This window comes from Elephas maximus, chromosome 4, assembly GCF_024166365.1.
Source record: "Elephas maximus indicus isolate mEleMax1 chromosome 4, mEleMax1 primary haplotype, whole genome shotgun sequence".
NCBI lineage: Eukaryota > Metazoa > Chordata > Mammalia > Proboscidea > Elephantidae > Elephas > Elephas maximus.
In genome coordinates this window covers 186,069,446-186,093,016 of record NC_064822.1, presented here as the reverse complement: position 1 = coordinate 186,093,016, position 23,571 = coordinate 186,069,446, and the positions used below count along the sequence as shown (strand labels likewise).

Genomic DNA, 23,571 nt, shown 5'->3' with positions numbered 1-23,571 from the left:
TCGTGTATTTACAAATAAAGCTCACTTCTGAGCAGGAGCCCCCAGCTCTCTGAGCACTTTCATATTCAGATCTGGTGGCCCACCTGCTCTGCCCCTAGGTGCTGCCCCCTGATGACACGGAGCTTGTCCCATGGGCACAGCGTTTCCCCATCTTTGACCTTGCCCCCAGGCACAAAGGGTACACAGGCTTCATCGTTGTACCTACTGGGTCAGAGCCTCAGAACCTCATTTCCCCATCTGAAAAATGGGCATCCTAGTCGTACCTGTGTCAGAAGGTGTTTGAGGGGGAATTCAGTGGGGAAATCAAGGGAGACTCCCTTCTCCCTGACAGGCCCTGAATTAATCATCTTTGTAAAAAAAAAAAAATCAGTGAGTGAAAATTTGTGAATGCTGAGAAGCATTCAATGAGAAGGGTTTTTCAGGCACCAAGTCCCCTATTTTCTATTCAAGCACAGACTAAGGAATAGGCAGACATTTACCACACTGGTCTGAGGGCGAAATCTCTCCTCAAGTTGCTGAATGGTCCGAGCAGAGATGCCAGGCCTGATGTGCACCCCCACACAAACGCACACACCATTGAAGTCTGTCTGGGCCAGGCACATGCACACCCTACCCTCTACAGACATCCTTCAGGCCTCTACTGTCTCCTGGGCCCCCAGGCCTGGCCCTGTGTGGCACATAGCGTTGTTGTCAGGTGCCGTAGAGTCGGTTCTGACTCACAGCCACCTTACGTTCAACGGAACAAAACCCTGCCCGGTCCTGCGCCATCCTCGCAATCGTTGTTATGCTTGAGCCCGTTGTTGCAGCCACTGTGTCGGTCCATCTCCTCGAGGGTCTTCCTCTTTTTTGCTCACCCTCTATTTTACCAAGCATAGAGTCAACCCCCCAAAATTTGCGTCCAATGAGTGTTTCTGCTTCTGTCCTTCAAGACGGCCCACCTCCCTCTCTCCTTGGCTGAGGTACCTCATGGATAGTGAGGCACAGCTCTCCCCCTCTTGCTGAACCGGAGAGTGGCTCCTCGATGCTGGAAGAGTCGCTGCCTCTCAGGACTCTCCACACCCCCTGTGAATCAGGTCTGGCTGCACTGGGCCACTGTCTCTCAGGAACAGGTGTCCTGCTCCTGGGTCCCCACAAGCCTTAGCCTACCTCTGCCCAAGGGTTTGGCACAAGGGTTAAATGAAATGGTGTATGGAAAACTTGACCTGGCGCCTGGTATGAGTCAGGGTCTGTCCGCTGTGAAAATAACAGTAACAGTAGCACCTATAGTGATGGGGTGGCCCAGTCTTCCTGGCCCTGCCTCCCCACCGCCACTCCTAGAATGGCCTTCTCTGCCCTGGTTTTACCCCCACCACCTCAGCACACACCCACACTTACACCCACCACCCCAGGCCCACTTCTCCTTTGCAGCCACCCTACCGCCTACACCTTCCTGCCACCGGGTTGCTGGCCCGTGGGCAGGGGAGGCAGAGGCAGTGGGCCAGGGACCCTCTACGACTGGCAGGTTAGTGGTCCCTGAGCCAGAAACCTGGGCCTCAGCCTTGCTCCCCTCACTCCACAGCCAATCACCCTGTTCTTTCCTCCTAAACAACTGTGGCGGTCATGCCCCTACCTTGCCCCCAGAAGCTCCCCTACACTTCCAGCCCCCCAGCAAACATCTGATGACCTCCACGGGGACTTTCTGCCCCTGTGGTAATGACCTGCACTGCTGAGGCCAGTATTCAGCTCCTCCCAACACTACCACCTCCAGCTCAGGGCCTGGTACCGAGTGGGTGCTCGGGAAATGTTTGATGAACCACAGGAGGTCCCAAGGAGATGTGGGCAGGTAGGGTGGGGGGACAGGTGGTAGGGAGCTCCTGGGGCCATGGGCTGGCCTTGGTGAAGTGGACCTGAGGAGGCCACCCAGAGGTCTGCGTCCCAAATTCAAGGCCCATCCCCTTTGGCTGCCCAAGAGCAGACCCTGGTCTGAGCCCCCAGCCTGGTCCCAGTGCCGGCCCGAGCAACCGCCCAGCAGGGGAGCAGCTGATGGTTCAGTGGCTGAATGGGGGAACTGCAAGCACACAGAGATCTGGGGTGCCGGCCCGGGGGCATGGCTGAGTGGTCCCACTTCAGCAGGCAGGGGGGCGGGGCAGGGGCGGGTTGGGCCGGTGGCCCCTCCCGATTTCCTCCCCGCCCGCCCGAGGGCAGACTGGGTCCCAGCTGTGTGCGCGGTAGCACAGCACCATGGGGCTAGGATCGAGGAGCATGGGGGGCAGGGACGGGTCGGAGCCCACCCTGTGCGGCCAGGCCGAGTGCTTCGATCTGCTGCTCCGGGTCTGTGTGGCCTGCAGGCTCTTCCGGACTCCCGAGCCCAGCCCGGGTAAGGTCGGGGTCCGTCTGGCCGCGGAGAGACCGCAGGGCGGCACCCCGGGGAGGGAGCCACAGGGAGCGCCCCGACCTGTCCCAGCGGGCGTGGGAGCGACCGGCTGAGGGGGGTCTGTGGGCAGGTGGCTGCTGGGGACCAGAGGTCTCTGCGTGACCCTCACCGTCCTCTCTCCCCTCCCCGTCCTCTCTCCCCTCCCCGTCCTCTCTCCCCTCCCCGTCCTCTCTCCCCTCCCCGTCCTCTCTCCCCTCCCCGTGCCCCCGTCTCCCCTTTCTACCCCCACTGCCCTGCCTCCCCGGCCCAGCCTCGCCCCCCTGCGGCCCTCCCCCTCCCCGGCCTTCCCTGCCCCCTGCCCCCTGTCCGCCCTCCCTGTCCCCTCCCCCAGCGGCCGGTGCGAGCAGCCCGGCGACCGGGACCGCGCTGCAGCCGCAGGAGTCGGTGGGCGCGGGCGCCGTCCCCCAGGGGGCGCTGCCACTGCCAGGGCTGCTCTTCGGCGCCCCCGCGCTGCTGGGGCTGGCGCTGGCCCTGGGCCTGGTGGGCCTGGTGAGGTGGAGGCGGCGACGGCGCGGGATGGCGCCCCCGGAGGCCTCCGACCGCTACCCGAACGGTGAGTCCGCGTCGGGGGAAACGGACGGCACTGCCCGGTGTGCCCGGGGCCACAGCTCCGGGGCTGGAGCAGTCTAAGAGGAGACGGTGCCCTGGGTGGGGACAATCTGAGCGGGGAAGCGGGGCCCTTAGGGGTAGGGGCAGTGCAGAAGGGAAGACACAGGCCTGAGGGGCGGGATTAGTCTGAGGCGGAGGCTCAGGTTGGGGGCGGGAAACTAGGCCCTGCTGGCAGGGAAGGTCTGAAGGGGAGAAGGGCCCTAAAGGATGGTGCAGACCCCGAGGGAAAAGAGCTTGCCTGGAGAACCTGGCCTGAGGGGGAGACATAGCCCTGCCCCTGAGACCCTACTCCAAGTGAGGGACACAGCTCTTCCCCACCCCCACATCCCAGTCTGAGGACAACACTGGGAAGCCCAGTCTGAGGGAGGAGGCTCCCCTGCCCTCTGGGAGTCTGAGGGGCCTGGTCATGCATCTCTGTGGGACCACCATCCTGGGCTCTCCCCCATTTCCCTTCCCTCTTGTCAGCACTCTCCACTCTCTTTGCCCTCTGGCCAGGCCCCAGGCTCAGCACTTCCTGTCCTCAGGGCCTGTCCTGTGCCCTCGTCCCTACTCCACAGTGAGTGGGTTTCATTAACTTATCTCTTGGGTTTGAGGGCTGCCCAGCAGAGGAGGCATCCACAACAGAGAGTTGGGGTAGGCTGTGACCCAATCCTGACCCTCCATTTCCCCCCCTCCCAGAGTCCCTGGACAATGTCATCATCCTCTCCCCTGGACCCATTGATGCCACAACTCCTGTCTGGTCTCCACCTGAAGACAGAGCCACCACCCTACCTGGCCACAGTGTCCCTGTGCCAGCCACAGAGCTGGGTTCTACTGAGCTGGTGACCACCAAGACAACTGGCCCTGAGCAGCTGTAGCAATGGAGGGGGCAGGAGGTGGCCCTGCCCTCCCTGTGGGCCACCAGCCAGGGGCTTGGAAGTTGAATTTGGCTCTTCACCCTAGCACCCACCTGCCCCTTTCCTGGGAGCCAAGCTGCTCCGCTGCTGCACCCTGCAGGACCACAGACACTACAGACGACAGTGTTCAAAGGCAGCATGGACTGCTTACCGTGCTTGCTTTTGGCTTCCAACCATACCATCTTTGACAGCCTGGAAGGTTGTATCTGAGCTCCTGTCCTTTTGAACAATTGGGGCACCACATAGAAGGGTCTTCCTTACACTGGGAAAGCACCATTATGCCAGAATAAATCTAGATAAAGGATAACTCAGAAGGATGCTTAGTTTGCAACCAAAACCGAAAAACCAAAGCACTTGCCAATTCTGACTCCGGGCAACCCCATGTGTTGCAGAATAGATCTGTGCTCCGTAGGGTTCTCAAGGCTATGACCTTTGGGAAATAGATGGCCAGGCCTTTCTTCTGAAGAATCTCTGGGTGGGTTAAAACCGCCAACCTTTTGGTTACTAGTCAAGTGGTTAACCATTTGCGCTATCCAGTGACTCCTGTTTGTAACTAGGTGTTATATTTCTTTAATACTTGCTCTCAGAGCTGTCCTGCTTTTAAACTGACGTAAATGGTAGCAATGAGTTTGCCCTGGGATTTAGGAATGAGAAGTAGCCTGACCAAAAGGCCAACAATTACTGAAAAGCAAAGACTAGAAGATAAGGGGTCACGGAAATCAGAGTACTGCAAAGGGAACAAACAGAACCACAAAGAGAATATTGACACATTGTGATAAATGCCACTGAACAGTTTGTGTGGAAGTTGTCAAATGGGAACCTAACTTGCTGTATAAGCTTTCACCAAAAACTCAATAAAATATTATTTAAAAAGAAAAGAAATAGCCCGGATTGTGCTGATTCTCAGGTATCTCTATCTTAGGGTCAACCCTGAGCCTGGCCCAACCTGCTGGGACCTAAGACGCCATTTTCACCCTAGTGACAGCTTCCAGAACCATAGACCTGCACCTGGGAGGAAGTCCACACCCTCTGGGGCTGGGCTCCCAAACCCAGGCTGAGGGAACACTGATAGGCATTGCCCCCAGAAACCACCCTGGAGTCCCAGCAGCCTCTAAGCCACCGCACAGTCAGCTACACACGGGACAGAGTCTGAGAACTACAGGAAGCTCCTTTGTACAGAGGCGAGGGCAGGCCTGTGGCCTGGAACCAGCTGGACCTGATGTCCCTTGAGCTACTTTCTCTCTGTGGCTTATCTTCAAGCACTAGCCCTGAGTGCTGGGGTCACTTGGCTGTTCTATGCTGGTCCCTAGATTCACCCCACTACTCCAGTGGAAGCTGCTCCTCTAGCATTGGTGCCCCTTGCTCTAGGGCCTGGGGCCGGACCATCTCTGTCCCCTCTGGACACGACGCTGTGCCCTTACAGTCAGCTGCTGTCTCTCCTGCCTGCCGTCCTACACAGGAACAGACCTCCTGATCTGGACTCCTCCCTGCACAGCTTCCTTGGAGCTTGTCACAGCTTAGCACTCTTGGAAGGAGCACTGGACTGGGAGTCAGAAGATGAGGTTCTGGGTCCCACTTTGTCCCACTGTAGGGCCTTGCCACATTCTGTTCCATGCGTCCGAGGTTTCTGCCTGCCTCTCCCTGACCTGCCCACCAGAGCTGCCCAGCAGACACCTGCCCTTCCTGCCCACTGCTTTCCCAGCTTGGTCAGTGGCCATCAGCATGTGGAACCCCCAGGACCCAGGCACTCCACTCACACCCAAGTTACTGCCCAGCCACTCCCTTCCCGAACCCATCTCAGATACCCCTGCCCTCGGGGAGAGTCACGTAGCTGGGGTGAGGTCAGGTGGCTGACAGTGGGCAGGGGAAGGAAGGGGGGGTTGCAGACCCAGAATGGGTCTAGCTGTCCACTTCCCTCTTTGTCCCTGAGTTGGAGGAGTCTGAGTTGTTCCTAGCCACCACCTGTTCTGTTCTATCTCACACCCCACCTTTTCCATCACTGAGGGCTGAGCCCTGGAGATGAAATGAGTGGGTAAAATCCCTGGGGCCCAGACATGCAAACCTCTGTCCCACCTGAACCCTGGCTGATGCCAAGCTTCTTTTCAGGGTCTCAGTTTTCTCTTCTGAAAAATGGGGGGAGGGGTTTCAATGTAAAGTTCTAGCCTCAGAAGTCTGGAAGGAACCCTAGGGAACTTACCCTGTTTTACAGATGAGGACATTGAGGCCCAGGAGGCGAGGACTTGGTTTCAGAGTTGTCCAGCAGATAATAGAAAAGAAGTTCCTCGGGGAAGAAGCAGGAGCAGAGACTAGGGAATAGGGAGACCCAGTATCCCCCTGGAAAAGGGTCCCGCCATCTGTCCAAGGCGTCACTTTCTAAGGAGGCTTCACACCCAGTACCCCAACTGGATCTTCATAACAGCACCTGGAAGGGGGGAGCTATTTGTGTTTGCTTAAAGAAATGCTTTTTATTAAAAATCAAGACACACTTTTTGTAGACAACTTGGAAAGTTCCAGAGAGTAAAGCTAAGGTGGGGGCCTGGAGAAATGACCCATAATCCAGCTACCAGCATATTCGATGTATTTTCTACACAATTGCCATCATTCTATACATACAAACTTGTTATCTTGACAATCACATTTTGGGAGTTTTCTCCTGTCTTTAAACATTCTGCAAACAAGGTTTTCAACATTCGCCAAGTTTTCCACTGAGCATTCATTCAGTTGCTTTCGGTTTTTTTGTTATTGTAACTGAGGCCATGAGCATTTCGGGAGACTTGCACTAAAGGCCTTGACCTTTTTAAAGCCTTTCCCAAAAATCCACACCAGTTTACAGACATCGGCAGGGATTCTATGGCCCATTTCGCAGAGAAGGAAACTGAGGCCCAGAGAGGCAAAGGCACCTGTCCCAAGACACACAGGCAGGGAGTGGTGGAGCTGGGCTAGAGTCTGGCCCATGGAAGGGCTTTGGCCCAAGTGCCCTCCTGGGGTCATTCCAGGCTCCACCCTTGTTTTTACTACCACTCAAAGGCTCCCTTCCCAGCTGGTTTCTTGCTGCAGCAAGAGGGATCCAGGATAGAGACTGGCAAAACCATGCTGGGGTAGGAACTGAGGGAAGCAGACCCCTCCCCCAGCCTCTGTTTAGGCCAGGTTTTCCTGAAGGAGGGTCAGCTTTCCCCGAGGTCCCCAAGGCCCCGGCAGCTGGGGGCGGGGCTGGCTGAAGTCTCAGTTCCTCTTAGGGCTTCCTACAGTCACTTTTCACTTCCTGCTGGGCAACTCTGGACTGGGGGCACAGGGTAGGGGTAGGAAAGCCCAGCTGGTGAGGCCTGCGAGGAAGGGCCTACCCTCTCACCTCCCTCTGTCTCAGCAGAGATGACCCCACACAGCACTGTCCTTAGAAGCTGGTGGCATCTCTCTGGGCCTGTCTCCCTATCTGCAAATGGGGCTCCTGAGGGCCAGCTGGCCCACATCAGACATTAGAGAGGTAATGTGGCAAGCAGCTTCTCGAACCAGGAGTGCCTCCACCTCCTTCCTTCCCCGGTGCTTCCTTCTCAGAGCCACCAATGCTCAGACATTCCCCCGGAAAATGAGCATCCCAGAGCCCGGGTCTAAGGTCTCATCTATCACTCATCTATGTACTGCCCTCCAGTCACACAGGATGCCAACCACACCTGTCCTGGGCCAGCCTGGTGGGAGAGACAGAGTCTGCCACAATGGCAGGACAGGGAATGTCCCAAGCAGGGAGGTGACTAATTCCAGGGCCCAGGGAGAGCTTTGGAGAGTAGGAGGTCTGTCCTGCTGGACTGGCGCATAGAAAAGGCATTCCGGGCCAGGGGAACCAAGTGCAAAGGGGCCGAGGGGCAGGAAGCAGAGGAGGGGAGTGGCTGGAGAGGTGGGCGGCTGTTCCGGAACCCTAAATGAGTCCATGCCTGCCCCACGGCCTCCCTCAGGGAGCCCGAGAGCTCCTCCGGCCTCACCACGTGGTGTCTCGCCCTTCCCAGTCCCCTCTCACAGGCTTCCGCACACCTCTGGGGACAGACGGGGTGGGAGCTCACTTCCGTCTGCTCGGCTGTGGGTAGTTCAGGCCAAATTCTTCCTCACCCAGTCATGGTCTGCTCTGTGCCCCCTCCCCGACTGCCTGACCTTAACCTGGGAGGCAGCGGGTAGCGACTGCCCAGGGTCACGCGGGGACTGGGGCGGGGCCAGGAAGAGCGGAGGCCCGTGGACCCGGCCCAGACGCTTTCCTCTCGCGCTGGCCTGTGAGCCCCCAGCAGGGCGGAGAGGCTGCCCGGGGCCGCTACCGGGTCTTGGGACCCAGGGGGCCCCTGAGCATCTCCTCTGCTCTCTTCAGCGGCAGAGCACTTGGGATCCAGCCCCGGGCATCCTGCCCGGATCCCTGGCCGTGCCAGCGACTCCGGGGTGGGCGAAGGTCTATCTGCGCGACTGGTGCAGCCTGCCCTGCCCACGGCGGCTTGACCTCTGGGCGCCCGCGTGGGGAGGGGGCTCAGAGGTAGGGGCGGGGCCTCCCAGACGGGGCGGGGCCTCCGAGACGGAGGGCGGGGTCAGGCCGAGAGGCGGGGCCGAGGGACCCCAGGCCTCAGAGTTGGATGGAAGGGGCGGGGCCGGAGGAAAATCGACGGAGCGGGGTCAAGTCCAACTGGACACCCTCCAAGCTCCTGCCCTCCGCCCCAACGCGGGGTCCCCATCCGCGCCCGGAGGACTGCCGCCACAACCTGGAGGGTCTCGGAGGCAGAGGAGGCCAGGGCTGCGATTCTGGGGCCAGGTGTGCTTGTAGGGGTGCAGGACGCCTTCCTCGGACTCCAAGCTGTCCTGAGTGATGCCCGGAGCGGGTGGACCTTCCCCAGGGACGCGCTGTGTGGCCTCCTCCAGGTCCTGCCCTCCCTGAGTCTGTTCCCCTGCTACGGATTTGGGGGCCGCTCCGGATCTGCACATTCACGGGCCTTTGGAGGGTCCTGAAGGGGGAGACTAATGGTGGGAATTCGGGCAGAAAGATCAACTGCAACGACTGGAGCGAGACTCCGCGTGGCAGTGTGGGTGCAGACCGGGAGAGGGTGCATGGGGGATTAGAATGGGAGACTGAGGCCCAGCTCCCAGCCCCCCAATCTCGCTGCTCCCCGCGACCTCAGGAGCTCAGGCGCCCCCTCCCTCCCACAGGCAGCTGGAGCCTGAGTCATTAGCTGCCTCTGAGAGGCAAAGGCAGCCGCGGGCCCTCCCCCTTCGGCCCCCTCCTGATACCGGAATTTGCGCTGGCAGGGAGTCCAGAGTTCCCCAGAATCTCTGCTTCTCGGGTCACCCTCCATGCCCAGGAAATAGAAGCAAAGGGGGCTTGGGAATGAGGCCTCTGAGGCTTGTGAATGACTCCCTGCAATTACCACTCTCTCAGCCAGGCTGGGTGGGGGACCCCCCCGGAGGCTGCATGTACCTGGGTGTTTCCCAGTAGGGGCTCATTGACTTTTCCCTGCAGCCCTGCCAAAGGGGTACTAGCAGCCCATCTTGCAGATGAGAAAAATAGAGGCCTAGAAAGTTTGGCCCTAGTAGAGCAGGAATCCCAAGCCAGGTCAGTCTGGGTTCAAAATGAAAGGTAAGTGGGAGCTCTCAGCGTGGGGGCTGGTAAGACATTCCAAAAAGAGAACAGCCTGTGCAAAGGCGCACTGGGGCATGTCCACATCAGGCACAGGCAGGTGTGTTTTCAGGGTGGAGAAGAGGCACTTCCCCTGGGCTCTGGGCCCAGCTGGGGCTCCTCTCTGCCTCTGCCGACCTGACCAGAAAGCAGGTTTGGGCCCAGTAGGCAGGTTCCAGGCCAGACCCTGCCCCTTCCTGGCTTGAGTGTCAGTCACAGAAGTCACTTCCCTTCCCTAAGCCTGAGCCTTGGGTTTCTCTCTAGCAAATCTCAAATGCCCTCTCCCAGGGCTGGTCAGAGCCTGCAGGCTGGCCACCCACCATCTATAATGGGGAAACTGAGGCCCTGCATAGGCAATCCCTAATGTCCAGACCTCTCAGGACCCCTAGCCTTCCACAGTCAAGTCCAGGTATCCAGTGAGGGCTTGACAGTGACATGTGTGCCCAGGCCAACCCACAGTGACACACACATACACACGTGTACATGCATATGTATGGTACAGGGAAGGCCTCATAGCCACACCAGTCCCAGCATGCACACTCTCGCTCACGTTCATGCACACACCCAGACACCCTCACATTTGAGCTGTCAGCTTCGGGAGCTGGGGGTGGGGTGGGTGCCCTTCAGGCACAGAGATACAGCTCCTCTGCCCGCCCCGCGGGGCTGGCTGCAGATGCCAGGGGTTATTTTAAGCCTGGATCAATGGACTCTTTTTGGTGACACAGGCTTGGGGAGGGGCAGTTAAAGGAGACGGGGGCAGATGACCTGGTGCCTTTTTGTGGAGAAGGGGGGCTTGCCTGAGACCCAGGATCCAGGGACAGGAAGCCTGGGCAAAGGGATCACTCCTCGGTCAGGCCGCTCCATCTCTAGATCCCCTCGCCTAGCACATGACCCGGCTCCTGTGGGGTGGGGGGCAAAGTCAGCTGAACGGGTGGTCAGGGTGTTCATATGGAGAGGGCACTAAGCACCTGGCATGGGCCCAGCAGATATGGGCATCTGTGCTTGCTGGCTGACCCTTGAACCAGACTGAGATGGGAGAAAGCTATACAGGGTGAGGGTATCAGTCTCTAGGTGAGGTGGAGGGACTGGAATCCAGGTCCTTCTTTGGACAGACAGCAGTCACAACCCCCTGTAATTGGCATGTATGTTTGCAGGACCTGATATAGGAGTCAACATGGGGTCAAAGGTGAGTAGAAGTCCAGTGCCCTGACAGGGGGGCAAGGAGGGGGCAGAGAGATAGCATGACCGCAGGGGAGGGCAATGGGGAGACTGGCTCTGGGCCCAGTAGGATCACCCTACCTAAGAAAAGGTCATGGTCTCAAAGGGACAGAAACATGACTATTTAAGCCTAAAAATCTCAACCCATTGCCATGGAGTTGATTCCTACTCATAGCGACCTACAGACCAGGGTAGAATGGCCTCGTAGGGTTTCCAAGGCTGGAAGTCTTTACAGAAGCTGACTGCCACACCTTTCTCATGCAGAGTGGCTGGTGGGTTCAAACCAAGGACCTCTTGGTTAGCAGCTGAGCACTTAACCGGTGCACCACCAGGACTTCTATTTAAGCCTAGTCCCTTGCCACGGCGGGGCAGGAGAGCAGGGAGAAATGTCATTCTCAGGGCCCCAGCAGCCTGGAGGGCAGCTGGCAGTGGGAGGCAGAAGCATTCCCACAAACTGTGCAGTTTGAGCTGCTGTTTCCACTTCTAGGAATGTCCCATAAGGAAGCAGAAAAGGCTGCTCCAGAAGGTGGAGCCACGAAGTTCTGAGCAGAAGAACAAACTAAAAGTTTAAGAGCATCAGAAAGCAAACCAAAATCCAGTTACAAAACAGTATGTAAAATGTGACATATTTTAGCATCAGTGTCTCTGGTGACAGGATTAAGGCGATTTCATTCATTCCTTTACTTATCTTTTTTTCTTCTTCTTCTAAAATTGTGATAAGGTTTAAAGAAAAAAAATCTTAATAAGGGAAGTCTTGTTTTTACACGCGCTGCTCACTTACGGACATGGTTAGTTTCCAAAGACCAGATCACTATTCGAAAATCAGCATTATGCAAAAATGGAGGATGCCCACATCAGATCACAAAATGGAGGATGACTGCATCATTATGTAAGTGCCAAAATACATCATTACATAACTGCCAAACCACTGAGAATCATGGCCAGGCCACGTTGACACATAACCTTGACCATCACAGCCAGCATTACTCTCACCTCTGCTTTCCTTACTGCCCTAGTTGTGAATGTGCAAAATACTAGATTTTTTTTTTACTATTGTCTTAAATGAGAAATAACAAGATAGTGGATAAGTGAGAAGTAGGTGTAATTGGAGTGGGGTCTTCTGGGCTGAATGGAAATTGAATGAGTGGGTGTGTGGGTGTGGGACGTGGGAAGTAGGGCGTCTTTATTTAGCCAGGGCACAAGGAAGGACCTAGGAGGGGTGGGCTGTGGGGAGGTCACCCACTTCCTGTCTTAGCGCATTAATACTTGAAATTAGCTGTCAGTCCCTCATCCTGGCAGCAGAACCACTTGATCCTCCTTAAAATGTAAATCCTCCCCTCTCCCCCAACCCCCACTTTTATGAGCGGATACCAGCTGCCCAAGGAAGAGGGGATGGAAAGGACAGCGGGAAGAATCCTGTCGTCAGGTGCCGTGGAGTCGGTGCCTACTCAAAGCGACCCCACGTAAAACAGAGTGAAACGCTGCGGGGTCCTGCGCCATCCTCGCAATCCTTGTGCTTGCACCCATTGTTTCAGCTCAGGAAACCCAAACGCTTCATCTTTTTACAGAAACTAGAGACCAGAGTTACTTCATTCATTCACGTAGCAGATATCGGGGGAGGCCTGCGCAGCGCTGGGAGCTGGGGCGAGCTGGATGCCGGTCCTGGCTCTGCTGGGGTCTGGACAGTGGGGACCGGACTATACCGACCCTGCCTCCTGCGGGGATGGGAGCGGGTTATAAGTCTGCCTTCCACCAAGTTTTTGATGTTACAGATGAGAAACTGAGGCAGAAAAAAGCAGGGCGCCGAGGCTCGGTCACATTCTCCAATTAAACCCAACTGGGCAAACACCGAGCAGCCCCCTAGCAGTGCCCGAGGCCAGGTCCTTGCTGGGTTACAGCCCGCCACCTCCTCCTCCTCTCCCTGGGCTTAAAGGGCCGGCGGAGGGCGGGGCGGAGGTCCGCCATTGTCCCCGCCCCCAGGACGGGCCTGGCCACTCGCTTGGACGGCACTGGGTGGCCCAGTCTCCGCCCCTTCACCCTCGGGTGCTGTGTCCGCTCCCATTACTACAGGGGTGGGAGCTCCCGAGCGAGGTTCACGCCGCGCGCCCTGGCTGCGCTGACAGTCCTCAGACCTGCCCTCTGCAGAGGCTCTGCTGGTGGTTTGTTTCCCAGGGGACAGACGCACAGAGGGAAAGGGCCCCACCTCAAGTCACATCTCTGTGTGGATCAGAACCTACAGAGGGAGCGGGAAAGGAGGCGGCGGTGGGGGCGGGGGGAGCACGGGGCCGCCCGGGACTGCTCCGGCCTCTGCGCCTCAGTCCCCACCTGTACAACACAGGCGCGCTGTCGCCGGCCCGAAGTCCGAAGTAACAGCCCCGAAGCCGTAAGCTAAACCCATTTCGAGCGTCCAAGTCCCTGGACTATTTGGGGAGGTCTTCGGGGAGCGTCCCTGGTGCCGGCTGCGCGCCGCCGCCCCCTCCCTCCCCAGCGCGGCCGCGCTCCTCCCGGCTCGGCCCCTCCCCGCCCGCCTCGCTCGCTCCCCCGCCCGCCGGAGCCGCTGAGCCGAGCCGGAGCCGGAGCCGGAGCAGAGCGCGGGAGCGCCGAGCGGCGGCCGGCAGGCAGCGGTGGCGGCCGGCCGGGCGCTCACCTCTAGACCTGGGACCGCACACCCGCCGGGCCGGGGAGAGGCTGGGGCACAGCTCACAGGAGAAAACCAACAGCCCGGCCTGGGGGTCCCAGGGCGCAGGACTTGCCGCCTCCTGCCGAGGGGAGCCCCGGCGGAGGTGCTGCCCCCGCAAGCTCCGGACCGAGTCCACCGGGCCTGGGCGCCCGCCGGACACCGCGCCTGGGCCAGGGCCAGGGCGACCCCTGAGGGCGCGGAGCAACCACCAGAGGCCGGGCCATGCGGGGTTCGCAGTAGCCGAGGCGCGGCCCGATGGAGCGGCCCGGGGCCCTGGGTGCGTGTTGTGGCCGCCGCCCGCCGGAGCTCTGGCTGGCGCTCGGGCTGGTGCTGCTGCTAGCGCGGACGCCGTCGGGCCGCGCGGGGGCCCCGGAGGAGCAGGAGCCCGTGACGCCGGGCACAGCGGCCCCGGCGGGTGGCGACCGCTGCCGCGGCTACTACGACGTGATGGGCCAGTGGGACCCGCCCTTCAACTGCAGCTCCGGCCCCTACAGCTTCTGCTGCGGCACGTGCGGCTACCGCTTCTGCTGCCACGACGGGCCGCGGCGCCTGGACCAGAGTCGCTGCTCCAACTACGACACACCGGCCTGGGTGCAGACCGGCCGGCCGCCTGCGCGCGCCCGGGACACCGCGGCGCCCCGGGACCCGGGCCGCGAGCGCAGCCACACGGCCGTCTACGCGGTGTGCGGTGTCGCCGCGCTGCTAGTACTGGCCGGCATCGGAGTGCGCCTGGGCCTCGAGAGGGCGCACAGCCCACGCGCGCAGCGCACAGTGACCAGGTGAGCGCCAGGCCTGGGCCGGGGACCCCGGCCAGCTGGGGTCCTGACTGCCCGCCCGCCCGCACTCACGCGCTCCCTCCAACCCCAGACTTCCCGCCCCTCTCCGAGCGCTGGTCTTCTAGCAGTGCCTCCCCCTGCTTGTCTCTCCCGTCTCTGTCTCATGTCTCTGTCTCCCCCACCCCCACTTCACGGAGGGCGACAGCTGATACCGCCCTGTCTCCCCCTGACCTTCCGGCCAGAGTTGGGCGCTGGTCCGCCCTCCCTGCGGCTCCCGTCTCCTCCGGGGAGGGCTGGTTGTCGTTCTGCACAGAGGGCACAAGGTCCCCGCCAAGGGGAAGAGGTCTGAGGGCAGAGCCCCACTATCCAGACAGGTGGGGAGTGGGGGAAGCTGATAGTGTAGTGGGCCTCTGGGGAAGAGGTCCCTGCCTGAGGAAGGGAAGGGGCACCTTCTGCAGCTTTCTGGGCTCTCTCCCCTCCTGCTTTCTCATCTCCCCTCCTTCTATCCCCCACCCCCTCACCAGCTGTGACTCAGGCCTGACCTTCCATCTCTGGGGTCTCGGGGTCTCAGGGTCCCCCTCCCAAGTACTTCTCAAGCAATGTCAGGGCTTCCCCCTGTGTAGAAAGTGGGTGGACACAGGTTCCTATGTTCCTGAGGCCAGGACAGGCGCTGGCTGAGTTTCAGGCATGGTGTGAAGTGGGGTGTCTGGGACCCAGGTTCTCTTCCTCAGCTGGAAATCAGGGGTAAGATATGGGGTCTGGCATTCTACGTGTTCTGGCCCTGGAACCCCCCACCCCCCACCCGAACACACATACCACCACAACATCTGGAGACCTATACCCTCCTCACCCACCAGCCCCCAGCCCCTTGGGCGTGTAGACTGCTGGGTAGCTGTTGTTGCTGCATTTGACAGGCTGGTATTTAGAAGTGATAACAAAGGAAGCATGCTTTCCCCTCCTGGGCCTCAGGGGCAGGGGAGAAGGGCTTCCTTGGCATTCCAGGACCCCTTGCCCCCTAGATTTAGTCCTCCTCCTCCCTGGTGACTGGAGAGCAGAGGTGGGCTAGAATCCTGGACTCTGCCCTCAGCCACTGCGCTGCCCTGGGGATGTGCATCTCATGGCCTGGTCCTCGATGCTGCCAGGGGCAGGGACTGGGCCTGCTGTGCTTGGGGTCCTCATGCTGAGTGAGGGTGGGGGAAGCACAGGGTGTGTCCTTGATCAGGGTGCGTGTCTGAAGCTGTGGGCTGTGATGGATAGAGGGGTGGCTGCGCAACCTGGCTGACATATCCGCCTAGAACCCCCTTTGGCCGAAGGGGACTGGGATGCAGGTCTGGCTCTACTACCATTGTCCTCAGGATGTGCTGTGTGGCCTGGTCCAGGCACTTTCCCTCTCTGGGTTCAGGCTGCCATGCATCTGATACCCTGTCCTCTCCGGGGAGACCTGGAACATGGACTCGGGCTCATGTGTAGGTGTGTTCTGAACCCCTGCCTTCCCTGTCCCACCCTGAACTGTCGTATTGGGAGTCATGGCCAGGGACAGTCTCTCAGAGCACTGGCTGGGGGGGTGGGGGGGGTGGGGGTGGGGAGGGCTGGAATCTGTCCCTGAGAAAGTTGTGCAAAGGTCCAAATCAGAAAGCAAAACAAAACCCATGGCGGTCGCACGGATTCTGACCCATAGAGATCCTATAGGACAGAGTAGAACGGCCCCATAGGGTTTCCAAGGAGTGGCTGGTGAATTCCAACTGCCAGTCTTTTGGTTAGCAGCCAGAGCTCCCCATAGCTCTTAACCACTGAGCCACCAGGGCTCCTGTAAAGGTCCAGAGGCATGAAAATGACTGAGGTGTTTGGGAGAGCTGGGCTGGAGGGTGCTTGTCCAGAGATGAGACCAGGGAGGTGGGCAGCTGAGTGAGCAGGGCATGAAGGTCAGCTCAGGAGGGCATTAGGAGGTGTTCAGACCCTGTCACATTGCAGCCAAACCGCACCAACCCCCAGGTGTCCCACCCCCAGCGTGTCTCGTCATGAATCAGCCATTTGAGGCCCAGCCCCAGAAGGCGGTTCATATTTAGTTAGGAGAAAATCATGGATTCTGGGCACCAGAGGCAGCTGGGCCAAGGGCTGTGGCTAGCTGTCTTCAGGGAAGCCTGTCAGCTGCTGTCACAGCTGGGTGGGGGCTGGGTATCCTGAGCACCCAGGGAAGTGGCTGCCCAAGGTCATACAGCCTTTTGGTGCTGGGCTGCCACAAGGCGATCTCCTGGCCTCCCTTCCTGCTCTCATCTGCCCACCCCTCCATGTCTGTGCTGGCAGCCATGGCCCAGGACCCAGCAGAAGCCCCTACTGTAGAAGCAGAGTTAGGTAAGCAGGTAAAGAAGATGTCTTGGACAAGGAGGAACTCCAGTGGGGATTTGAAGAGTGAGTAGGAGTTTTACCAAAGGAGTTGGCAGGAAGGATATTGTAGGCAGAGGGAACAGCAAGAGCAAAGTCCAGGAGGTTGATATATTCACAGAGCTCGTGTGGGAGAGGAAGCTCAACTTGGAGAGCCTTGGATAGGGGCTTGGATAGGACGAGGAGGAGAGAGGAGCCTCTAGAAAACAAGGTGGCCACATGTGACCCCACTAGAGCTCCTTGACCAGCCCTGGGGAGGCCATCTTAGGGCCACCAAGATGTATGAGGTCAACTACAGGAAAGGATGGAGGCTTAGAGAGTGATGCCCAGGACGGCACAGTGAGACAGTGATGGCTGACCTCTGAGCCAAGGCCTGGCCAAGAGGAGTCTGGGAGGGTGGACTCTCACCACTTCATCCCCACAGGACACTGACAGAACTTCTGAAGCAGCCAGGCCCCCAGGAGCCACTGCCGCCGCCACTGGGCCCACCTCTGGGCAGCTGTGTCCAGGTGCAGATGGGCGATGGTCTCCCTCAGGGTTCCCCACACATCAGCACAGGTGAGTATGCTGGCAGCCCTGGACCTCCCTGGTCTGCCCCTGTCCTGGGCTCAGGAGCGGTGTAGTGTTGGTCCCTTTGGCTGGGGAGTAGAAGCTCTCAGCTGGCTGCTTCCCAGGTGGAAATGAACTGCCAGTGGCTGCAGGTGTGTAAGTGGGGGCTGGCCAAGGTGGTAGAGGAATCCCCTGGTGGAGGGGAATCCGCCATGGGCCCTGCCACTTCGATTTTCAGGGGCTGTGACTTAAGGCCTGTGACTTCCTGTGGGCTTTTTCTTCCAAGCTGGAGGCCTCTCTTGACCTCTAGCTGGAGAGAGAGCTCTGGCAGCTCCTCCCCCACCCTATCCACGGGGTCCTGGGACTCTGCACCTGGCTCAAGACTGACACGTGGAGGGTGGGCTGGCGAGTCACCCATTAGGTTAGCACCCACGCGGGGCTGACTATTATTCATGGTATTCTGAGCCAGGCCCTGCAGGGTCTGGCAAGTGTGGAGCGCGCCCCGGGCAGCGGGCCCAGGAGGTCTTACCTGCCCTCTCCTTGCCTCCCAGACAAGAAGCGCCCCAACAACGCGCCCCTGGGGTTGACGACACCAGGGCCCCCGCGCGGTCCCCGGCTGCAGGGCGGCGGCACCATGACGCTGCAACCCTACTACGCCAAATACACCACGCTCAAGGCCGCCGCGCTCAAGGTCGCAGGTGAGTGTCTCGTCTGTGCCGGAGCGCCCGCTGCCTGGCCCACTCACTGCCCGGCCCACTGACCCTCGGTACCCAAGCTCCTTGATTACAAGGCTAGGGGAAAACAGCTCAGAGCCCAAAGTTCCCAGCCTGGCTGGGAGCAGCGAACAGAAGTTTCCCGTTGCAGCCAGTCGGCTCCCACGCCTTCTTCGCCTGTAACCCTCCATCTCCCGCCCAGCCTCCTGCGGCCGAACCCCACCCTGTCCCGCACCTTGGGCGCTGAGGCCCCGCCCCTAGGACCTGACCCCGCCCCTGCGGTCTGACCCCGCCCCGCCCTGTTCCCCAATCCCCTGACCTGGTCCCTGAGGTCTGACCCCGCCCCTGCCCTGTTCCCCTATCCCCTGACCTGGTCCCTGTGGTCCGACCCCGCCCCTGCCCTGTTCTCTTATGCCCTGCCCCTGCCCTGTTCGCCTACCCCCGACCCCGTCCCAGAGGTCTGACCCCGCCCTCGCCCTGTCCCCACAGAGGGCGCCCCCCAGGACTTCTACCAGCATTTCTCTGCTCCGGAGCCGGCACCGCTGACCCTCCCAGCTCGGGCCCCGCGGCCTTCAGAGGACTTGCCCGCACTGCTCGACGCCTGCCCCTGGGCCCCACCGGGCTACACACCCCAGGCCGGCCCCGCCTCATCTGGCCACTACAAGGCCTGGACAGCCAGCCGCCCCGCCCGGCCTGCCCCACGTAGTCACCTGGCGGCCCAGGCCTCCCCGGCACCCCGGCGGCCCGGCCATACTCCCCGGCGCCAGATCAGCCTGGAGAAGCTGCCCGAGGCCTTCAGTGCACAGCCTCCCAGCCTCTACAGCAGCGCGGGCCGCGGACCACGGCACCTGAGCACCAACAGCAAAGCTGAGGTGACCGTGTGAAGACTAGGACGCCGGTCCTCCAGAGGCATTGCCCAGAGCCCTCATCGGCCGGGGGCAGCTGATGGCCCAATCCAGGGCATCAGACCGCAGGAAGAAGGAGCCTCGGCCCAGAAAGGCCAGCCCTCTGCCTGCCCAGATTGGGTAGGGTGCCTTGGAACTTGAAGGTGTAAGAAAGGTCCGCAGGCTCAGGCCAGTCGTCAGGCCAGCAGGCCCCAGGGCCGGAGTTCCTCATGTAAATAAACCCTATTCTGTGGTTCCTGCCCCCAAGAATAAAGAGGGTGCCCCAGCTTGGCTGGGCAGGCGCTGATGGCAGTGCTGGCCACTGACTGGACAGACGGCAGGGCGACCAAGAGCACAGCATGTGCAGCAGCAGAGGGCTGCTCCGGAGGGCTGGCACTCAGGTGTTGGGAGCCAGGGAAGTGATGGAGAAATGGCCAGGGTTGAATGCCAAGCTTAGTGCCCACACCAGTAGGAGCCATGGGCAAGGGGGCATCTTGAGACTTGGGCACAGGGGAGAGGGCTGTTGGCCCCTTGAGGCCTCTTAGGGAGTCCATGCCATCAATGGAGGTACCCCCACCCCAGGTCACCCACCCTACAGCCGAGTTAGCTGAGCCTGGTTAACATGGTCTGGCTCTGGGCCAGCCCCTGGCCTGCTGGCTGTTTGGTCGGCTCATCCTGGGGCCACCCCCCTAATGGGCATGGGCAATGGGCCAGCTGGACAGCTGGTGCTCAGGGTGAGGACCTCCTTCCAGGAGCTGCTCTCGGGGGAGAGGGATGAGATGCTGGACTAGGAGGCTGGGCAGTGCCCCCACCTAGGTTCTCACACCAAACATGCTTGGCACTGCCAGCTCCCCCTTTCCTGCCAGAAAGACTCCCGGTATCTGGCTGTGGCCCAAAGCTTGCCAACAGCCTGTATGCCTCTTTGATGGGTTCTTCTGTGCCAGGTACTGTTGGGGAGGTGGCGGCTGCGCTACAGCCCTGGATATGTGACCATGGCACAGCCACTCAGTTGGGCCTGTTTCCCTCCTGTGTACCTCGGCACCGTATACTGTTCTGATAACAACGGCATCCATTTGTTGCTGTTTCTCCCATTTAATCCTCACGAGAACCCCAAGAGGTGTGGCTTTTATAGTGCTCACTTTATAGATGAGGAAATGGAAGTTTGGAGAAGTCACCTGCCCAAGGTCACCCAGCTGACCCCAGTTCAGGACGCTCCCATATTCTGCCATCACTGTGGATCTGGTGGTGGAATGGTGTGCAGTGGGGCAGTCTGGGGGAAAAGGGAAGATCATGAACGTGTGTGCTGGCTCCAGGTACAGGAGCCCTGTTTCAGACCTTCCGTCTGCTGGCTGGCCTGCCCCAAGGCCCCAGAATCCACCAGGCCTGGTCCCAACTCCTAGCTGCAGGAGGGTTCAATTCCCTCCCTCTTAAAGAAGGCTGTTGAGGGAGCCAAGGCCCAGAAGCCCCTGGATCAAATGGAGCCCATGGTCCTGCCTGCAGTGAGTGGCCTATAGCTTCCAGAGGAGGGTGGTGGTGGGCCCTGGGCCTATCCCACATCTGTGTAGAGCTGGGGGAGAGGGGTGGCTGCTGAGTCATGGAGCTTGCCAAGACTCACAAAAGGATCAGGCTCCTGGGCATGTCGACCACCCACAGCCACCCACCCTGGTGACGCAGCCCCTGCCCCGGCTATGTGGGAGATGGGCACGACCCCTCCACTCCTTCTCAGCTCCGAGGGCCTGGATCTCCGTCCCACCGGGGCCAGGCTGAGGCCATGGGAAGTGGCCACCACTGAACATGCTGATGTTCTAACTGTGGGCATGGACCAGCTGTGGCCGCCCTCTCCTGGCTGTTCCAGGCCTTCAGAGAGCAGAGGGGTTCAGAGAGCTGAAGGGAACCGGCCCACTTCTCAGCCAGGGGAGCACTCGCCTGTGGCCTCAGCTGTCACCCCCCACCACCCCAGCCTTAGAAGGCCCAGTACTCTGCTTTCCATCTGCTCCATGGTGGTCTCCCCCAACCCCAGGGGTGTCCTAAACCAAGGCTGGCCTCACCTGCCTTACAAGGCTGCCAAAGAGCCCATGACGACTGCTGTCGTGGGCAAGGATTGTCATTGCCATTCAGAACATAAGTACAGACTGAGAGGTGACATCTCCTGCCCGAGGTGGCCCAGCTGGGAAGTACAGGAGCTGGGCTTCGTCTGACTTGTTGCCAGTGAGTGTCCTCAGAGGCTCACTGCCCTCGGGGAGGAAGAGGAGACTAAGGAGAGGGCCCCCCAATGGGGGGAGATTTCTTCTGAGAATTAAAGCACAGAAGGACTTAGCCTCAAAATCCCAAAGGACTGTGTTATCAGCCACCTGGCCAGCTCTACCTCTGGGTATGAGACAAAGTGTGGGTATGGTGACCTCTGACCCGAGCAGCATCACCCATAATCCTTATCACAGGCCTTTCCTGGGCCTGGAGTGTGGGCTGGGTGGCCAGCACTGGAACGGGCAGGCAGTGGGCAAGGAACGTCCTTTAGGCTGAGGCCCCCTGGGGGCTTCTGCCTCATCAGCAGTGATTGGGTGGGGGGCCCGCCATTACTTTCTGGTCCACTGGAGGCCCAGTCATCAGCCACCTGGCTAGTCCCAGTGGTCACACTACAGACCCTCAGACACCTCACGCTGGTCTTACCAATCGTGTTTATTGAATAGCCTACGTCCTGGACACGTGAAATGAGTCAACATCAAGGAAGCCCTGGATGCATACACTCATCAGTGGAAAGCACCCCCTCCCGCCTCTGGACAGTAAAAGGCACAGTATACACACACGACACAAGGGGCCTGAGGGGGCTGGGGGGCAGGGTCCATAATTTACAGTGAGAGCGGGGAGGGGGTGGAGATAAAGTGGGAGGGGCCCGCAAACCTGGCTCAACAGGGTCCTTCCAGCCTGCACTCGGCATGGAGCCCTGCCCATCCTTTGTGCCCCTCAGGCTGAGGGGGTGAGAGGCACAGGGAGAGAGGGCAGGCCCCCGGGGTCCCCAGAGAAACAGTCTCAGGTGAGGGCACTGAGCTAGGGGGCCCAGAAAAGTGGGCAGCTTTTCCTCCTAGCATGTCCACTAGGGCATGGGACCTCTGCCTTAGTGCCCACTGTCCCCATCCCAAAAAGAGGGGCTTGTCTCTGGGGAGGGGCTGTAGGCCAGTCCCTGCCACCCTGGCTTGTTTTCAGACAAGAATTAGGGATATAAACAGACTTCGGAGTTAGGAGTTGGTCTGGGGTGGGGGTGGGAGGGAACTGGAAAACCCTCGCTGAAGGTTCTGGTCCCCAGCCCCCATGGGTGGCCTCATTCCTCCCAGCCCCTTGGCCTACCCTGAGTTTGGGCTTACATCCCAGGGGGCGGGGGGTGGGAAGGAACAGGACAATTAAATAAGATACCATTTATTTTTAAAAAAATTAAAAAATAATGCCGACATTATTTCATCCATCCCAGGCCTGCCCTGCCTCCCACAGCCTCCCAGGGCAGGCTCCCCGCTGTCCCTGGCCATCCTGCATAATAAGAACAACAAACTGGCTTTGTCAGGCACAGGGGAGGGACGCAGACCCGGGGGAGAAATATACTACAGCAACAGCCCTGCACCGTGGCAAACCCATGCGCACGGATATAAAAACGTTCGTATAAAAAGGGGGCACGCTGAGCACAGGCCCGAGACCTATGTCCCCAGAGGAAAGCCTGATAAAAAAGGAGGACGCAGGAAAGGGGGACCGATGTCCAGTGGACACTCGTCCTGAGAAGGCTGAAGGCGGGGCTCAGCAGCCTTCAAGCCTGGGACCTGTGCCACCTGCCCTGCCCATCTTTCCTCTCAGACCACCTGGCCCTGGGCCCAGGGCCTCTGCTGCAGCAGATTAGGGAGCTCTGCCCAGGGGCCACTGGCCTGAGGAGGCCCAAAGGCCAAGGGTGGCAACAGCCCAGAAGCAATGCTCATCCCACGGCTCTTGGAGGGAGGACAGAGGGAGGAGGGACAGAGGGAGGAAGAGGATTGGAGACAGCGTGAGGAGGAAGAGAGAGGTTGGGAGACAGAGGGAGGAGGGAGAGGGAGACAAAGGGAGGAGGGAGAGGATGGGAGATGGGGGAGGAGAGGATGAGAGACAGAGGGAGAGAATGGGAAAGAGGGAGGAAGGAGAGAATGGGAAAGAGAAGGAAGAGGGAGAGAATGGGAAAGAGAGGGAGGAGGGGGAGGGAGACAGAGGGAGGAGGAAGAGGATGGGAGACAGAGGGAGGGTGAGGATGGGAGCCAGAGGGAGGAGGGAGGGAGAGGATGGGAGCCAGAGGGAGGAGGGAAGGAAAGGATGGGAGACAGAGGGAGGAGGGAAGGAGAGGATGGGAGACAGAGGGAGGAGGGAGGGAGAGGATGGGAGCCAGAGGGAGGAGGAAGCAAGAGGCTGGAAGGCAGGGAGAGGGTGCCGCACAGCAGAGCAGCGGTCAGGAGGCAGCGATGGCCGTGCCGCCACCCAGCTTGACGATCATCTGTTGACAGTCGTTGCAGGAGCGCCGGTCGCCCACCTTCTCCAGGGTGCGGGCCGCCTCGGCCAGCAGCACTGCCCGCTGTCCCGGGGAGGAGAGGAAGGAGAGGGGAAGGTGGCGGCAGGCCAGCAGGATGGCGGTGGCCCGCTCACGCTGGCCGGGCCAGGCATCCACCTCACCTGTGGGAACGGTGAGAGAAACATGTGGGTCCTGGTCAAGGGCGCTGTGCCAAGTGCTTCCTAGGAATCCGTCCTCACAAGCACCTCCCCTGCCCGAGTTCACGAGTGAACAGCTGCATGGGGCTGACCCACAAGGCCC

The 23,571-nt window shown here is 59.9% G+C and overlaps 3 protein-coding genes across 3 annotated transcripts in view; 2 read left to right on the top strand and 1 right to left on the bottom strand.

Annotated features, from left to right (window-relative positions):
• Positions 1-2,148: 2,148 nt before the first annotated feature.
• Positions 2,149-4,816, top strand: TNFRSF13C (TNF receptor superfamily member 13C). The gene is made up of 3 exons (XM_049884554.1): positions 2,149-2,356; positions 2,745-2,966; positions 3,701-4,816. Exons 1-3 carry the CDS (start codon positions 2,221-2,223, stop codon positions 3,877-3,879), a joined length of 537 nt encoding a protein of 178 aa, XP_049740511.1. The 5' UTR covers positions 2,149-2,220; the 3' UTR covers positions 3,880-4,816.
• Positions 4,817-13,627: 8,811 nt separating this feature from the next.
• Positions 13,628-19,538, top strand: SHISA8 (shisa family member 8). The gene is made up of 4 exons (XM_049884537.1): positions 13,628-14,233; positions 17,037-17,170; positions 17,713-17,859; positions 18,364-19,538. Exons 1-4 carry the CDS (start codon positions 13,710-13,712, stop codon positions 18,756-18,758), a joined length of 1,200 nt encoding a protein of 399 aa, XP_049740494.1. The 5' UTR covers positions 13,628-13,709; the 3' UTR covers positions 18,759-19,538.
• Positions 19,539-21,404: 1,866 nt separating this feature from the next.
• SREBF2 (sterol regulatory element binding transcription factor 2) overlaps positions 21,405-23,571 on the bottom strand; it is a 68,905-nt gene continuing 66,738 nt past the window's right edge. Inside the window, exon 19 of the mRNA XM_049884514.1 lies at positions 21,405-23,432. Within this exon, the coding sequence (XP_049740471.1) occupies positions 23,212-23,432 (221 nt within the window). The 3' untranslated portion in view covers positions 21,405-23,211. The remainder of the gene's footprint in view (positions 23,433-23,571) is intronic.

Bases quoted from the DNA above. Each gene is read 5' to 3' on its own strand.
- TNFRSF13C (XM_049884554.1), top strand. From the start codon at position 2,221: ATGGGGCTAGGATCGAGGAGCATGGGGGGCAGGGACGGGTCGGAGCCC. The intron at 2,357-2,744 runs GTAAGGTCGGGG...CCCCTCCCCCAG, and splicing joins GACTCCCGAGCCCAGCCCGG to CGGCCGGTGCGAGCAGCCCG. The intron at 2,967-3,700 runs GTGAGTCCGCGT...CCCCCCTCCCAG, and splicing joins CTCCGACCGCTACCCGAACG to AGTCCCTGGACAATGTCATC.
- SHISA8 (XM_049884537.1), top strand. From the start codon at position 13,710: ATGGAGCGGCCCGGGGCCCTGGGTGCGTGTTGTGGCCGCCGCCCGCCG. The intron at 14,234-17,036 runs GTGAGCGCCAGG...TCATCCCCACAG, and splicing joins GCGCAGCGCACAGTGACCAG to GACACTGACAGAACTTCTGA. The intron at 17,860-18,363 runs GTGAGTGTCTCG...CTGTCCCCACAG, and splicing joins CGCCGCGCTCAAGGTCGCAG to AGGGCGCCCCCCAGGACTTC.